Source organism: Heloderma suspectum, chromosome 5, assembly GCF_057233095.1.
Source record: "Heloderma suspectum isolate Gila_16-S chromosome 5, 16-S_ref, whole genome shotgun sequence".
NCBI lineage: Eukaryota > Metazoa > Chordata > Lepidosauria > Squamata > Helodermatidae > Heloderma > Heloderma suspectum.
Window position 1 is genome coordinate 201,845,971 of NC_139462.1, and position 18,748 is coordinate 201,864,718.

Below are 18,748 nucleotides of genomic sequence, written 5' to 3' on the forward strand. Positions count from 1 at the left end.
CATCCTTGTGTCATGTGAACCAGGCCAGTAAATTCTACCAATATTTGCTTTAAGTACAGAGGACTATTCTGCACTGCATGGGTTAAATCAGAGTATAGTTGCCTGTTGTCAAGAGTAACTAAGAAATGCAAGACTAAAAAAATTTCTGCAATGTACCTTTACAAAAGAATGAACTGTTTAGTGCACAAAGTTCTCTTGTAACACATAATCTTTATGTAATAGATGTTCTATGTAGTAAAATTATTGGAAAGGTGCGAGTTTAACTTTGGCATAGATGCACTACTTTTCAGATGCTTCCTACAGGCCAGCTTCCTTTTGAGCTATTTCAGTAGGGTTGTGAGGCAATTTTACAAGCTGAAATTCCAGAGGAAAAAGCCACGCAGATCTTACTTTCTCATTTCAAGAGTCACAACTATTTATTTGTTTATTATATTTCTATTCTGCCCAATAGCTGAAGCTCTCCGGGCAGTTAACAGCTATATTTTACAATGTAGTTCAAAACTATTTTGAAGACATGGACTGGGCAAGTTTCTTTGATGGTCATTAAATGAAGAAACAGAATTAGACAGATGTCCAGAAGTGTCCAGATGCCTATTTCCTTCCTTTTCCAACTACAATTGTGTGTATTGTTCCTTCTAATTCATTCCAACAATCAAATCTGACAGCCTGAAAGATCTCTGCTTTTATTCTAAAACACCACCACCTAGCCTTCACTAGTTCCAAAATGATCCTCCCAGTGAAATACATATAACTCAAGTGAGTTACACATCTCAGGCATTTGGAGCAAGAGAGCTGAAACATTCTAACTGAAGATCAATGACTGCAGTCCTAAACACACCTGCTTGAATTACAGTCTCACTGAAGACAGTCAGTGGGATTTGCCTAGGTTTAAGTTGAAAGATGATCAGGAGGGGAAGAACTTGCTACCTTAAGATCCACTTTGCCACCCCTAACTTTTCTCAGGATGGTACCACCACTGGCTGTAGGTGAACAAGTAAGCTCCAGTGGCGCACATGTATGTGCACGCACACACACACACACACACACACTTCTTGTGATTGTTGCGAAGAGTCACAGGGTGGGATACAATCTAGTGCAGTCCACATTCAGATCCCTTTTCCCACATTCAAAGTAGTCTCCTTGCACCAGAGTATTCGGGGAGGAAGGAAGTGAAGAAAGGAGAAATATTGTGGTGAAGCTGGTAATGGAAAATTAAACTATAGTTTCTTTCTTGTCTTCCCAGAGGGAGATGCAAGATAGCAAGTTCTCCTCTATCAGACTGCCAGGAATCAATTGCCATTTGGATCCTGCTTTCTGTTGATGGCTGAAGAAAGCAGCAAAGATCAGAATTATGCCATCGTTATTTGTAAGCCACACTGAGAGTTTCTTAAGTCAAAAGGTGGGACAAAAATATCCAGTAAATATCCTTTGTCCATTTTTTATTAGGCCCAATTAGAAATTGTCAGAAATTGTCATCAGGCACACAGCAGCTGGTGTTAAACTGGAGATGCCATTGCTTGTTGAGAAACGTGAGGGAAGCTACAGGACTTTTTCCAGCCCTACTGGTGGGCAGCTGAATGTAATTCTAAAAGGTTTAGTCATCAAATGTTTTTCTGGTCCTCTCTAAATAAGTGGTTATAAACTAAGCTTATAACAAGATCCTGCTCAAATGACCATTGCCACCACTAACCTAGAAAGTTTCCCCATGAGTAGGTCATTTTGAGAAAATTCTCATTATGTCATGGTCAGTAGTGTCCTGCTTCTTTAAATTAACGTCCTGACACTGATTTTTTTTAACTGACCAAATGTGTTTTAAGCAACAGCTTTAACATGCAATACTTCAAGAGCATCTAGTAAACATTTCCTGCTTTGATGTTTATTAATACTCCAGAGATCAGATTAGCAGTTCCAGTGGGGGTTCTATCATAGCGTGCAAGCGTGAAAACACAACGCTGTTTATTTAAGTGTTGTTAGAAACTCTAAAGAGATTACATGGTGTCCATCTGACTACAGATGTCAACACCCTTATTTCACTTAAACCTTTCATTCTTTCCACCACATCTTGAAGTGAAGCAAGAATAATCTTTTTATTTACCAACAAGTATACTGTAAACAAGGACCCAGTAACTAAACAATTTAACCTTTACTAAAACAGAAAAAATGAAAGGCTCGAATCCACTACTTTGTATATGTTCAAGCCATCACAAGCAGCAAACAGAACAGATGGTATCACTCCCATAGGGAATAGAATTGCTATTCTATTCAAACCACTTATTCCAGAAGTAGTCCAACAACTACAGTACAACTAATCTGAACTAAGTGGCTTGAGGATGGCAGCTCCAGTATCCTTACAGAAATGCAATATATGGAAGAGCAGCAGTGAAAAGTCTACAAAGTGAAGATGCACAAGAATCTTTAAATCAGAAAAAAGTTAAAAGAAATATGCTTACCTGGATTAATATTTGATTTGATCTTCGTACCAGTCAAGTAATCGTAACACAGAATTAAAAATATGACAGTCATGGAAAGTAATAATAAACGCTGCTTGGCCTACATGACATGCCTAATCTGAGTATCAGGTCACTTTATACCACTGACAAGACAAGCCTTTGTCAAACAGCTGTTATGATAAAAAAAAAACCCTAGTCTGCTAGGTACTCCAAGTTCATGGAACTGATCCAAATACTAACTACACATGTTTTAAAAGGGCAACTTGAATTAGTTGGAATACTATTTTTTGAAGTTAATTTACTTTCAAAGAGATTACCTTGTGTTTCACTTCCACTTCATAGACATTTGGAAAGTCACTCCAAGTCCAAGGTAGATATGCGCATGAACCCAGGTCTTCCAGATCAAAGAACCAATTCTATATATAGACAATGCTATCCCAAGTACCATACATTTCTGTAGAATGTGCCTGTGCAACTTGTGACCCACTAAATGCAGACCACCAGCCATGCATGGTAGCCCACTAAGGTATTTACAAGCCTCCTGCTGTTGCTGTGTGAGAGTACAAAAATGAGGAGGCTGTCAAGCATTTGGCTGATGGCCCATGTGTGGAATGGTGGGACAAGTTGTTCAAGCTAGCTGTAGAATCTGTATGCCTATACAATGGATCCAGAATCAGTCATACATAAAAGTAGACCCACTGAAATCCATGGGACTTAAGTTAACCATGACCAACTTATGTCCCACTGATTTAAATGGGTCAACTCTGACTAAATCTGGATTCAGCCCTATGCAAGAGTGGATACCACAGTCAAAAATGCATATCCAAGCAAGTTGGAAATGCATATTTAAATATATTTTGACATACTTAAATATGTGCTGGATCATTCAGGACCTACGAAAGCTGCTGGGTACCTAAGTTCAAATCTACACATTCGTCCAGAGTTGCAGATAAGGTCAAGTCCTATCTGAGTTTGCAAAGAGTGTATTTCTCAAGGATCCCTACATGTGGTCTATATTACATTTGAAAAAAGACATGGTTGCCACGAGCCCAATATATGGAAATTCTTCAGGACTTACACTGCTCTATACCAAGATTACAAATTACATCAAGTTTTCTGAAGCTGATATTTGAAACAAGTGCAACATGAGAATGAAATGTATAATTCTGTGAACAGAATGTATTAACCAGCAGAAGGATAGTACAGGGTACCACGATTGCCTATTACAGTACATCACTACAAAAAAAGACAAGACACTACTCTGGGCCATCATTGGGTCCAGTTGCTCAGCTCTAGCATTTCACACAGGTGCTACAAGATAGCATGCACAGAATGGGATTTGGCTTCACGTTTCTGCATGAGCAGCCACCATGCATAGTGAATACCAAGTCACCTTTTAAAATAGAGAAAAAGTTTTAAATACTATACTGTAAAACACGTATGGCCAGCTTGTGTGCTTTACTGCATCCCATGTGATCAAAGAATGCCACATCAATTAGTTCCATTTATTATGGGTTAACTGTATGAATGGTCCTGAAAACACATATCACCTAACCAATGATTCCAAACAATATATTTACTATTTCTAAGGGTCAGGTCAACAAGCAGAACCGAATTCTATTGTTCAGAAATGCCACATAACAATCTTATACAAGAGCCAATACTACAAAAGGCATTGATCATTTTTCCTATAGCAACAAACTCAATTCTTCCTTTTAAGATGACAGAGCCCTTGTTTCAGTCTCAGCAAAAAATTTAGAAAATCCCACTAAATCAGCAAAAGATGTCTAGACATTTAGTATTAATATTTCTTTCTAGTCTTATATTGCTAGATTGCATATACAGGATCCTTTTTATTCATGTCCAGTTGTCAATGAGGCTTCCCACCTTAAGGCAGGGCAGCAGGGTGGGGTGGGGTGTTCATAAAATTTGTACTTGCAGTGAATTGGTAGAAGCCAGCTCACATGATTTGCTTATCACATGGAAGAGTTTCTATGGATGAAAAAATAGGCTTGTCATTGTGTCAAACAGCTCTTACAGATGTAGTTTTAACACTGCAGAACTCATTGAAGTAGGTAACTGAGGGGAGAGTAAATACATGGATCCTACAGTGTCTATGCTAATGACAAGAAGTTTTCACATCAACTGTACATACAACACATAGCTCTCGCGTTTATATAAATAGAATGACAATCAATATAATCCTTTTAGCAAGAAACAACCAGAGAAGGATGCAAAATGAAGACCTATAACGCAAGACAGAAGTAACAAGAACAGAACACATGTAGTATGCCACTGATTGATGAGAATGTTATCAGTTCCATAACAATATACGAAGGAATCTGCTAGAGTTTATCTTGCTCTTAAGATAAGCTGTGTAAAGCTTGCCATATCCAGACCCTTAACAGAAAGGAGTACTTGCAGAACTTGCCACAGTTAAGTACATCACCTAACTTAGCACCCAAAAACGACTTCCTCTTTTTTTCCTTTTTTTTTTTAAAGCCAGTATGGTGGCTAAGAGCTGACTTGATTGAAAAGCCAGCTATGAACTGAGGGGGCATTGGCAAGCTGCCAGTTTCAGTTCTCCTGTAAGAAAGTATAGCAAAGTCATTGCACTGTTGCAAGGAAAAATGAGGGCACTCTTAAGGGCAAGAAAATTGTCATGTTCCAAGAAACAGCGAAAGGCCTGCCTTTAAGCCCAGAGCTTTGTGTGTTTCTGAACTTCACTCAAGGGCAGACTTTAGTATTGGGCTTGAAATTCAGCCTTTGAGAATTTCGGCTTTTATTATGGAAAGATGTTGTACTCTTCTTATGCCTAGAGCTGTTCGGAAACAAATATCCCAAAATTTGAAGTACTGGCTCAAGTTTACCAGTAGAAATTATAATGGTTATATGCATATTTTTTTTCTCAAGTACCAGACTCAAGATTCAACTCATGATAAACCTGTAAGATTTGGCTACTGGAACTACTGAGCTCTGATTTTTCACTTGCAGTATTCAAGTTCCCTAGTCATAACGTTGATCCTTGTATACCCAAAAAATACAAAAAACCAGGCAGATATGGCTGTACAGAACCACTAATAAAGCATGATAGTACAACCAGACCTGCCAGATCCTAATCTTCCTAAAATGGTAGCTCAGTTCCTTGGCAAGCGAACGATACCACTTTCAGTCCTAGTTGGTTCAATCCAACTAATTCATTCTGGGATTCGTTCCTGTCATTCTTGTCTGGCTCCCACTGGATGCGTTTTAGGACTATGTATCAGCCATAATAGCCTCTATACATGGTTCTTGAGGTGCACTTTGAAGTAAATGCAAGCAGTAGCAAATGTTGGCAGCTGTAAACTAATTAATGAGCTAAGCATAATCAAACCTCTCCAAGAACCTACAACTCAGAAACAGGACAGAATGACATAATAGGGTTATCAGACAAACATAAGCTGAGCTCAAGTAGTTTTGCCAGCAATTGTGCTGCTTAGAGAGAAAGACTGATTCCATTTGCAGGCAGAACAATTACTAATGTTGGACTTTAAATTGAAATTGAAGCTGTATATATCCTTTTGCCTCTAGGATTTGTAGCAAGCAAGCAATTATGAGAAGCATTCAGGTGTGGTGGAGACACATGCACAGAAAATGCCAGGAAGTTGCACAAGACTTTGATCAATAGAAGGAGCCAAAAAATCTTTCCTTGCTTAAAAAAAGTAGAGATGAAAGCACAGATGGCAGTATGCTTTCTTCTGTATCTCCTCTAAATTTAGACACTCTGTGTGTTAGGTATCGAATTCAACTTGCTGCTATATACTGTGGTAGGAAGCATTGCTGACTGAATATTAATGGATTTGCATCCATTGGCTTCCCTCTGACTCTCAGGCTCTATCCACTGTTGTTGTTGTTGTTGTTCACTTATTAAGTCGTGTCCGACTCTTTGTGATCCCATGGACCATAGCACACCAGGCCTTCCTGTCCTCCGCTCTCTCCTGGAGTGCGCTCAAGTTCATATTCATTGCATCAGTGGTGCTATCTAGCCATCTCATCCTCTGCCGTCCCCTTCTCCTTTTGCCTTCAATCTTTCCCAGCATCAGGGTCTTTTCCAGGGAGTTTTCTCTTCGCATTAGGTGGCCAAAATATTTCAGCTTCAGCTTCAGTATCTGTCCTTCCAATAAGCAGTCAGGGTTGATTTCCTTTAGGATGGACTGATTTGACCTCCTTGCAGTCCAGGGGACTCGTAAGAGTCTTCTCCAGCACCACAGTTCGAAAGCATCGATTCTTCGGCGCTCAGCCTTCCTTATAGTCCAGCTCTCACAGCCATATGTTACTACTGGGAAATCCATAGCTTTGATTAGACGGACCTTTGTCGGCAAGGGGATGTCTCTGCTTCTTACTATGCTGTCTAGGTTTGCCATAGCTTCCCGCCCAAGGAGCAAGCGTCTTTTAATTTCATGGCTACAGTCACCGTCTGCGGTGATCTTGGAGCCCAGGAAAATAAAATCTGTCACTGCTTCCATTTCTTCCCCTTCCATATGCCAGGAAGTGATGGGGCCAGATGCCATGATCTTAGTTTTTTTAATGTTGAGTTTCAGACCAGCTTTTGCACTCTCCACTTTCACCCTCAACAAGAGGCTCTTTAGATCCTCTTCACTTTCTGCCATTAGGGTGGTATCGTCTGCGTATCTGAGGCTGTTGATAATTCTCCCGGCAATCTGAATTCCGACCTGTGATTCATCCAACCTGGCGTTTCTCATGATGTACTCTGCATATAAGTTAAATAAGCAGGGCGACAATATACAGCCTTACCGTACTCCTTTCCCAATTTTGAACCAATCGGTTGTTCCATGTCCAATTCTTACTCAGGACCATTTCAAACGCCATGCATTTTTCTATAAAGAAAGCACTTTCATGTAGGAAAAATCATGGTATTTCTCATAGATTGTTACACTCAATGTACAGGAGACATGATTTTTAATCCATGGCAGTGGTTTCCATATAAAATTTAACTTCACCACTTGAAGCAGACCCAACATACCATGAAGCACAAAATTGGAAACTAACCTTTTTTTTTCCCTTTAAAAAAAATTAGGAAGTGCAACAATTCAACTCTCTTGCTATGGTGGACCACATTACATTAATGTAATGTAGATTAAGTTTTAAAGTGGGCCTTATGTACACACTTTGGCCTTGTATTTTTTTTCCCCTGTTAATGAGTTGATATCTTTGAAACAAGTATCCTCATAACATCTGTAGACTGAAATATTTATTTTATCCAAGAGAGTTTAGTTTACTACTACCAAACTTTGTTTCACTGTGGAACAAAAAGATTTTTGTTTTGAATACCCATTTTAAAATGCTTCCATCACTATAGGTGTCAAGGTCACATGCCTCTGTGAACTAACATTTTAGAGAATACACTGAACACCTCTTCATTGCCCCCAAGTATAAAAGAAACACATGCAACTGAGGGATCCTATTTTTAAAGTGCTCAGAGACAGTTTTACTATCTAGAGAGGGAAGAATTGCTTGGGTTGTTCACAGCCTGCTATTACATTTTATCTCTTATGGAACTACAAGGTTCTTATATTGAAATCAGATACTGCATTTTAGAATATGGCCTGAAAGCAAGCTACATATCTGAAAATATGTTCTACAATGCACTATATGCCCATCTCCATTTATGGTCTGGCAGTCAAAACCAGATATTGGCTCTAACCTTGCAATTTTGGGTGCATAGTGCCTTTCAGTAAATATTTTACTATGCTGATTTGGAATCCAGGTGATATCATCCTTAGGAAAATTGATAAGGTGACTTATTTAAGATAACATCTACTTGTATAGAAACAGATTGCACAGGAAAATAGTATCTTCCAACAAGTAAATACTTATTTTCCTCTGGAGGATTTTGGAGGCAGGGATGCCATTTGTGCAGCCTCCTAACTTATGTGATAGAAAATATGTCTGCTAAGTGTACACATTGTGTTATATTGCTGGAAGCTTTATTTGTTGTAGGCCAGCATTCTATTGCCCTTGTCTTGCAAATATGAAGTGCTTCATAGGTTGTTTTGTGAGAGCAGAAAGAAAAAAGTTTCCATGGCACCTTTAAAGCTGTACAAGACGTGATTCCATACTTTTTTGTGGCTGACGTTATGGCACTATTTTCAAAAAAATAGTGCACACCACTAAAAAGTCTAATTTACTTGAGGGTTATGTACTTTATGGTGATACACAAGATACATCAAATGTTGAGGATCTATGAGTTGACAACAATACCAACATCCTAGTTTGATGCCAATATGAGAATTGCAGTGATAAAACCAGCATACAAAAGAGAACTTGCTGTTGAGCATCCTGCTTTAACAACACAAAATTCACAAGTTACTCTCACTGATGGATGTACACTTCTTTGGCCTATCCACTGACCATCACAAACTGTGATACATTACATTGATAGATCCATAGCTTACAATATTAGGATACTGACCAAATGTAAAACCTTCCTTGTATTTGACAGATACTATGAGTATAATCCTAAATGCCACCAAGCGATGGGCTCAGAAGATCAAGCTATTCAGTTCCTGACTAAGTATACCAGGAGCACACAACCCATGGACTATGGGCCACATGTACCATTCACCAAGGGGTTTTCTGCAGCCCCTCATGATCCCCCCATCACCACATTTACCACTGTTGTCCTCCGTTTCAAAAGGGGTTGATGTGGGTATCACCTTGCAAAGAGCGAGCAGGCGGGGGGGTGGAATCTCAAGACTAACAAAGACACAAAGGTAGTAGTTGTCCAGCAATTGTCATATGCTGGTAATATAGCAGAGACACACCTGCAAATACACAATTGAAGTTACAGGAACCAACTTACAGCAACTTATCTTTGGGATTCATTGGTACTGCATTACAGAAGTCAAAACTATTCCTTGTCATATCATTTCCATACATGAAATTAAGTCTCCAGATGTGTATTCCCCCCCCCCCCGGTGTTTCTGTATATACAAGGGATGTATAGGAGACAATATAGGTTTCCAACATTTCCCAGAGTAGAACAAGCCTTTCGCAAAAGACTTCCTCTTTCCTTTGCCATTTCAGTCAATATTTTACGATTTACTATGTGAACCCTATATGCCCATCTCACTTTTTGCAACTCAAATTACTCTGCCTGCTTTGGTGTAATTAAAATATAGTATTTCACTTTCCCACATTGGCCTCCAAAACAGAAGGATCAAAGAGCCACTACCTTGATGGATTTTTAGCAAATAAGGTGGTATGTTAATAAAGTTTAGCAATATCTTCTAAGAGTAATTGATTAAACATAGATTCAGTGTTTTCAGACTTTCATAGCTTGTCCAACCTTATAATCCATCTACTTTCTGCCTTCCCCAAACAAGTATTATCTGCTCTGTAAGCGAGCATTCAGAAATCCCTGAATATAGCGATTTGTCCACAACCCGCTATTGCACACAAGAATATATGGACTGAGAAACTAAATGGTGGCATTAAAAGTAAACAGGACATTTGGCAGTCTAAAACAGCTCTCCCCAACCTGATGCCTTTCACATGTGTTGGGACTATAACTCCCTTCATCCCCAGCCAGCATGCTAGTCTAAAACCTTTCATAGAGAAACATCATTAGAAGACAGCAACAGCTCAATCAGGTTGGAATGCTCAGGGAAGAGTTACTGCATGAATCCAAAGCAAATAAGTGAGTGTTCTTTTGGGGGGGACATTTAACTCACCCTTGATTTGGATCACACAGAGAGGAAGGCACAATACGGTTCAGGACCTTATCTCTGCATCCCTGCCACCCCACCAAGGTGTTTTGTATCCCTCAAGTGGGCCCATTTCATAGTTTAAGAATCACTGCATTACACTCATACTTTAGGAACCAGGTTTATTTTTCTAGAAGGTCACACAAGGCTCGATACCTCTTCAACTGCTTTTATTTACTGAGAATGGGTCCAGTTCTTGCAAGCGAGACAAGATTTCTAAGCACTCAGATGGCCAGATCTGCCTACTTATGATGTCCTATGGGTTTGCAGATGCTACCATAGTAACTATGGCAAAATTACTGCCAGTTGAAGCATTTAACATAAATTACTAATCTTCAACTTCCCCCAACCGCCTATCATACTATTGACTAAGAACAGAATGTTTAACCTTAAATGGTTAGCCAACTCTCCAGCCTCAGCTCTTATTTTACTAATAATTGACTGTAGAAATGGAAAAAAATACTCCAAGGTTTAATTCCAAAGTGGTGGTCAGCCATTTTGGAATGTTTGCAGTGCTGCTGTTCACCAATAGCAGATACCAATATATATGTGGAAACACTTTAACTCTAGAGTTCTCAGGTTGTATGGTGCCCCCTTTCCTTAGTATTTGTACTTTCACCACTGATCCGATATACATACATTTAGGGTGCAAAGCAGATAGGCAGCTGCCTCTGAACTTGGAGGCAACCACCTATCCAATGGAGGGGATCATTCCCTCTGCGCTTCTGCCCTGCATTTTCAGCTAGACAGCCGATTGCGGCTGTCTAGCCACAGGAGGGCAGAGCGGGGGAGGAGGCTGCTGTACAACACATTGGACGTGTAGTACAGGCATTTCCGCCCTCCCCGCCCTGGAACGCCCCCTTTTGGCCGCTCCGCACTTTTCTTGCAAACGCGGCACATGGGGCTGTTCCGCACTGCCTGCAAGACAGCGTGGAAGTGGGGGAAGGTCGGTTCCCGGAAAATCAGATATCCTATGGCTGTCTAGCCACTGACTAGTGGCCATAGGATTGCCCCTTCTGTAACTCAGACTCCTTGCATAACCGAGGAGCAGTTATTTACAAAGCAACCATAGCTAAGCAAACCTAACACATTACACAAAAAGCAAATGTGCACTTCAGAATGCTAGAAGACACCCAATTATCCATACAATGGTACAATATGAATTTTATAGCTCTGCTTTTTTACTTTTTTACTCTGTTTCAGCTCAGCAGCAGCTGTATATTTTGTAATTGGGATTTTACATTCAGATGTATTTAGATTATGTTTTATCTTAAGCCACCTTGAGTACACATTGTAAAGATATAGCATAGAAGTTTCTGAAAATAAATGGATTTCCAGTTAAACAATTCACTCATTCTCAACCAATTCATAAAGTTTATCCTATGAACACCCCCTGGTCCATGTTCATCTTCCTAATCACGGGCACCTTTAAAAAAATAGTTGTCCTTTTATACTTCAGGAGAGTTCAGACAAATCCTTATTCGGCATTAGGTCTCCGTGTCTCAGGCTTATATGCTCCTGCATCCCCTAATGAGTGGCAATTCCATCCCTCCTTCCCTGCTTTGAGAAAAACCAGTTTACCTCAAACCAGAAAATTAGAAAGTGAATCACCAGACATAAGGGGGGAAGGGAGCATATAAGCTTGAGGGTCCAGCCAAGCCCAATCATGTAATGGCAGTGAATTGTTTGGCATCTTGTCTTAACCACCCCTTTGACTATCACTTCCTTAAGATGGGCCTCCGAACCAGAGAACTGGAAAGCAACCAGTGGAACACCAGTTTTTAAAAAAAGGGATTCAGGAAGTTACAGGCCAAGTAGCTTAATATCAGTACAAGATAAATGGGTGGAAACCATTTTTAAAGATAATGCCATCCCCAAGCATATAGAACAGAGGTAGGGAAGACGTAGTCCAACATCTGGGTGGCTGGAGCTCCCATCCTCCCTGGGTGTAAGTCATGCTCCAGCTGATGGGAGCTGGAGTCCAAAAGCGTCTGAAGAATCACAGCTTCCTTATCCTCAATATAGAAGAGCTACTCTTGCTGAAGAATCAATACGACTTCTACAAAGGTAAGTCCTGTCTAACTAACCTATCAAAGTTCTTTGAGAGCATCAGCAAGTATGTGGTTAGGGGTGATCCAGTAGATACTGTATACTTGGATATTCAGAAAGCTTTCGATAAAGTCCCTCATCAAAAACCCCTGAACAAACTTAGAATTCATGTGATAGGGGGATAAGTCCACTTATGGATCAATAAAAGAACAGGGAGTAGGAATAAGTGGACAGTTCTCACAATGGATGGATGCAAGAACTGGGGTCCCCAAGGATCTATACTGGGACTGGTGCTTTTTAACTTGTTCATAAATAATTTGGAATTAGAAATTAGTAGTAACATGGCCAAATTTTCCAATGACAAATTATTCAGGGTGTAAAAACAAAAGAGGGATTGCAAAGAGCTCCAAAAGGATCTTGTCAACCTGGGTGAATGGGCAATAAGATGGCAAATGCAGTTCACTGCAAGTAGGCATAAAATGATGCACATTGGAGCAAAACATTCTAATCCCATTTATACTGATGGAGGACGTGTTGGCAGTGACTGATCAGGAAAGAGGTCTTGGGATTGTAGTGCTCAATGAAAACAGTGACCCAGTGTGCAGCAGCTGTGAAAGAGGAGAACAGGGATGGGCAGGCTTGAGGCTTACAGGATCTCCTTTGATTTCTACTGGAACCTCTAGATCCACCAACTGGAGCCAAGTACAAAAGACATACTTAGGACTAAAGAATTCTGAGCTTAACAACATGTTTTGAGTACCAGAACAGAACTGAGACCTAGCACACAAAAAACCACCCTTAGTTACCCAATCTTTCTTCGTTTCAGGAGTATAGGGGGAGGGGGCTTTTGTTGTTGCCATTATTAAATTATTGGGAGTCATACATCCTTGCCAATCTGCTTATGTTCTTACTTCAAATCACCCAGAAATCTACCAGTAAGTTTTGCCTACCCCTGCTGTAGAAGGTCCTGATCCCAATCACAAGAAAGCCTTGTCACATACAGTAGTCTCTCCTTTACAGGTTCCCCTGCCCAAAATGCATGGTGCTAGCAAGAGTGAGGCCTAAAAAGGGCTTAAAAACATATGCAGAGTTATTGGAAAAAATGGAATAGGGATCTGATCTGACTCCATTCTCCAGTATTGCCAAACTGAGGGCACAGCTAAAGCAAAGATGCTAGAAGTCGCTACCTACGTTACAAGTAAAGTCTAAACAAAAGGTTTGTATGTCTTGTTTGAAGTGAAACTGTTTTTACAGTCTTCTGAAAGATAAAAGGTTAGTGGTGCTGCTAGCATCTGAAATTCATGAGCTTAGAATAAAAGTGTACTTATTGTGTAATGCCCAGATATATCACAGGATTCATGATTGGGGAACCTTTTTCCTACATAAAGTATTCCAAACTTTTGACCCACAAGCCCTTACTAGCAATTTAGATTTTATTTTATTATTTATTTATTACATTTCTATACCATCCAATAGCCAAAGCTCTCTGGGCGGTTCACAAAAATTAAAATGACAAAGTACAGAATAAAAACCGTATAAAATATAAAAGCTTAAAACTACAGTATAAAAATACAACCAGAATAAAACCTAGCAGCAATGCAGAGATTTAAAATACAGTAACAGTTTCAAAACAGCAAAGTTAATAGACTATAATGCTAAAATGCTGGGAAAATAAGGTTTTCATCTAGCGCCTGAAAGAGTACAACATAGGCACCAGGTGAACCTCTCTAGGGAGCTCATTCCACATCCCTTTTCAAATTATAACAATTTTAAATTATCAGTTGGAGCAGGGTCTGTGCAGGTGCTGAGGAAGATGTTTGTAGGCACCATGGCGAGGGCTGAAGCAATGGGTTTGGCCAAGAATTTCCAAGCTGAAAAGTCTGCTACACCCCAGAACATGCTGCATGCAAATGTGATCTTTAAATCAATTCTTAAGTTGAAGGGGGGACGACACAAAAAGCCATTGTCTAGTGAATATGCCACCTTTCCGCTCATTGTACTGCCACTTGGGAATTGCAAAGACCTTAATTAAGGGCTGGTGCAATTGTAAAGCAAAATCATGAACCCCCCCCAGTCCCTGAACAAGTTCTCTTCATGCTCCCCCTGCCATCGTTAACCAGGATTTGAAAGCAAGGTCTGAAGCAAATTCCAAACTCAGGTTGACAGGGAATCTCAGTCTTAATCAGTTAAAATGTTGGTGCCAATATAACACTTACAGCACAATCTTATAACTGTCTACTAAGATGAAGCAGTACTTAATCTATGTTTTACTTAACTGTTTTCTTCTACAGGTTTAAGAGTAGGTTTTTGCAATTTCTTTAGTTTTACACTTCTGTGGTTTTATCGTTCTTAGCACAACAATGATTAAATATTAGTATCTCACTAAAAGCTGTTCAATGTAGTTGAGTTTAAAAAGAGGTTTCAACTCTGAGGAAAAGAGTCAAAGCATCAGTAATCTTTTTTACTTTAAAGCAAGCTATTTAAAATTCCTTTTCCCAATTCACTTAGGGTGCAGTCCTATGCATGTCTAGACAGAAAAAGGTCCTACAACTCCCAGCATTCCCCAGCCAGCCATGACTGGCTGGGGAATGCTAGGAGCTACAGGACTTCTTAAATGTCTAAACAAGCACAGGATTGTGCCCTTAATTTATCTTTACAAGTCTAGCCTTATGGCCACATCCTTACAGAGCTTTTCATAATCAACTAATGCATTCAAGCTCCAATTATTTTCAAATCAGGCTGCTTCTGTGTTAACACTAGACATGTTCCAAGTAGTCAGAGCTTCTCTATTTTTTTTAATTAAAAGTGCAGAGGATATTACATCCAGGAAAAATTGTTATTTTGTCACAAGGCACAAAGTTAAGAAACCTGGTGGAAATCCTGCATTAAAGCTACAGTTCACCACGTCCCGTACCATGAGAACTTTCATCCTGCAAAACAGAATTTGTTAAGTTATGATGAATTATTTTAATGTCAACATTACTAAGAGGTTATCATCAACTCATGCCATTTGCTACTGTAATCAAGAGAAGACAAGTCTGCTTACATGATCAATTACCCTGAGATAACCCCTGAACTTGCTTTCATCTCTTGAAGATGTAAACACAGAAGTAAAAAGTGAACTGAAAGAGAGAGTCAATAACCCATCTTTCACTTTCCATAATAAGCAGGCGGTCATACCTGATGCATGGCATTTGTTTCTAGAGAAACTGGACCCTAATTGCTAGTAAGGGTTTGTGGCTCAAAAGTTTGGAATTCTTTGTATAGGAAAAAAGGTCCTGGGTTATGAATCTTAGGATAGGTAGTCACTTCTGTGTAAATATACCCATGCTCCTTCACTGTGCCTATGTTTCAGACTTACTTTTGTTAAAGCTTTTTGGTAGCATCCAGATCTGCAGAACATTCAGATGACATTTGAGCAAATAAAGATTGAAAGTACTGCATACACAATAGTAACAAGTTTAAGGCTCAAATGGTTATCCTGTTCCTTTCTTTTAGTTCTACTTCCAATATCTATAGATCCCAAAAACAAGTACTGTGAGAAGTTAAAACGTAACTATACTTTAGAAGCAGTGACTGTGTTATCCAACTTCCCCAAACATACATATGCAAGCACGCACACACATCCAAAGACAGATAAGACTGTGCTACTTCTGGATGAAGAGGAAGATTAGTCACCAAACCACAAAACCTGCTACAGATATAGCATAGAAACAGTAACCCAAAGTCTGTAAAAGGCATGTGAGCATGTGTGAAAGTTTCAAGCGAAGTAACACTGCAAATGCCAAAGGTACACAAAATATTGTGCATACTGTGCTTCCTCCCACAACTAACCTAGGGCAAATTTTCAACACCGTCTTGAACAAACCCCCGGGAAATCTGGTCTGGACACACGCTTATGTAACTGAAGTACCATTTTACTAAACAGGTGAATATGATCTTAAGTAAGACATTTGCATTTCCCCCCACCACCCCTTCTCCACTGCAAAAGATTTAAGGCAGACAATACAATCCATGCTACTAGCATCTGCAGTCAGGTTTGATCATGGTCATTATTCATTCCGTATGTCCACTTCTACAACTCTACGAACAATCAGAAGCCAAGTCTCATATTTCCTTTCTCCTTGGTCTTTAACATTGCACAGGTAAATGAATAGCTCTTGCCTATTCAGAGACAGGATACTGCAGTACTCCAAGGCAGCAACATGCCTCCAGCTTCCCTACTGTGACAATATTTTATCTCAGATATTAAGCGTTCTGCCTTCAAGCTACATGATACACATTATGTCTTGGGGGCTGGGAGGAAAGATGGTTTGCCATGCATGCATAACGTATTATAGCTCCTCTGCAGCCTGATTTTTTTTGCCACTGCTCAGCAAAATCCATCCAACCTGGACAACAGCTATGCTATTAGCCCAGCAGCAAAGGACATCCAGCTCACACCATTAATCCAGTGCTGCCCCACTGTTAACCATACCCAAGACATACCAGTAAGACTGGCATTTGTTACAGTTTCTCACATCACTATCTCCAGGTGAAAAGTACCAATAGTGAGACAGGAATGTAAGAACTGCCTTGCCAAGAATTGCCAAGGTCCATCTAGTTCAGCATTGTGAACAACAGCCAGCCAGATGCCTCTGGGCGCTCACTGGCAGGGTACAAAGGAGATGGTCACCCACTGTTATGTAACCCCCCAGCATCTAGTACTTAGAAACATACCACCTTCCATTTAGCCACCACAGCCATGCCTCACCAGTTACCAAATATTGGGATGCTCATAACACCACACACCCACCCTTTCCCAACCTGGTGCCCTCCAGACGTGTTGAACTGTAACTCCCTGCATGGCTGGCAGGGAGTTGGCGTCCCAACACATCTGGTGGGCACCAGGTTGGGGAAGGGTGGTGTACACACTACAAATGGGGTGTGCGAGAGTGTGTGAGAGACAGAGATGCACTCACACAGTTCCTTGAGAAGGGAACATTAAGTTGTATCCAATGTTAGCCCCATTTAGAACAGACCCATCGAAATGAATGGGAATTAAGTTAGACTAACAGTGGATACAACCCACAGAGAGGGACAAGTGCACATTCACCGCTTTTGCCACGCCAAGGGCAGCATCAACTTGTGTGTCCAAGGGCACATTTAGCTCTCACAGAGAGCCTGGATTCCTTCGGGGGGGGGGGGAGAAGAAAGACAAGGAAAGGGAAAGTGTGCATGCCTGGGTGGGAATGCCAAGACCCCCTTTCAGGGCTGGCGGGCGGGGGCGGCAGAGAGCCCTGGAGAAGGGACTTCAGCAGCAGCTAACCCGGAGAAAGCCGAACGACGCGGTGAGGGCCACAAGACCACAGACCCTGTCATGACAGGAGCGAGACTGACTGAGGGAGGAGGAGATGGCCGAGGGAAAGGCAGCCTCAGCGGCCAACAAGCCGCCTTGAGGGCCGCTTTTTGACAGGAAGGCGGGGGTATAAATCGAACAAACGAACAAATAAGGCGGCCCTTCGCAGCTCCCCCCGCCCCAGGAGGCGGCTGCGGTGGCTGCGACGGCTCTTACCGAGTGGTTCACCCCCCACATGAGGACGCTGAGGAGCGGGTCGCTGGCCCGGAAGAGCTTGACTTTCTGGGCCACGAAATGCTTCTTCTTGGTCTTGGTTTTACTCGCCATAACGGACACGACGTTGCCCGGCGCCGCCATGGGAGCCACGGAGGAGCAGCCGCTGCTGCAGCAGGCGAGGAAGGAAGGAAGGAGAGAGAGAGAGAGAGAGAGAGGGAGGAGGAGGGCGGCGACGGCGAGGTTCCGCACCCCGGACCCGCCGCGGGCAGAGGAGGAGGAGGAGAACAGCAGGGGCGAGGAGGGGCCGGCAGAACCAGGCGGCGAGACGGAGCGCCGCTCTGACCGAGCGGCGGGCGCTAGCGTGGCTGCGGCAGGAGGGGAGCGACGGGCTCGTCCCTGGCGCTGCTGCTGCCGCCACCGCAAGACGCTGCCAAGCACATCCTGGCCTGGCCGCCTGCGCCGCTGCCGCTCGCTGAAATGGCCCCGCTCTCTGGCCCCGCCTGCCGCAGGCCCCGCCCTCTCGGCCCCGCCCACCTCGGCGCACACAGGCCGCCAGAGCGCCCCGCCTCCCTCCCTGCCGAGCGGAGGCATCGCACCCACCGGCGAGTTGCCCGGCAAGCGCCGGCCCATCACCGCGTTTACTCTCGCTGAGCATGCGCGCTGGGCATGCGCGGTAAGGGACAACGAGGCCTTTTCTTCCTCTGCCCGGCTTGCTTTCCGACCCTAACTTGGAACACATACAGTGGAGGCTGGTGACTCCTATTCCAGTGGGGCTGAAAAGGCACTCTAGGTTTCAGCCAAAAGCAGCCAGAACTCTAAAAGAGCTATCTATGGTCGAGTCCCCTGGACTGCAAGGAGGTCAAATCAGTCCATCCTAAAGGAAATCAACCCTGACTGCTCATTGGAAGGACAGATACTGGAGCTGAAGC

At 41.9% G+C, this 18,748-nt stretch overlaps 1 protein-coding gene across 1 annotated transcript in view; it reads right to left on the reverse strand.

Moving 5' to 3' along the window:
* Positions 1-18,311, reverse strand: part of PIP4K2A (phosphatidylinositol-5-phosphate 4-kinase type 2 alpha) — an 82,635-nt gene extending 64,324 nt beyond the window's left edge. The window contains exon 1 of the mRNA XM_084859053.1: positions 17,820-18,311. Within this exon, the coding sequence (XP_084715179.1) occupies positions 17,820-17,960 (141 nt within the window). The 5' untranslated portion in view covers positions 17,961-18,311. The remainder of the gene's footprint in view (positions 1-17,819) is intronic.
* Positions 18,312-18,748: the final 437 nt, after the last annotated feature.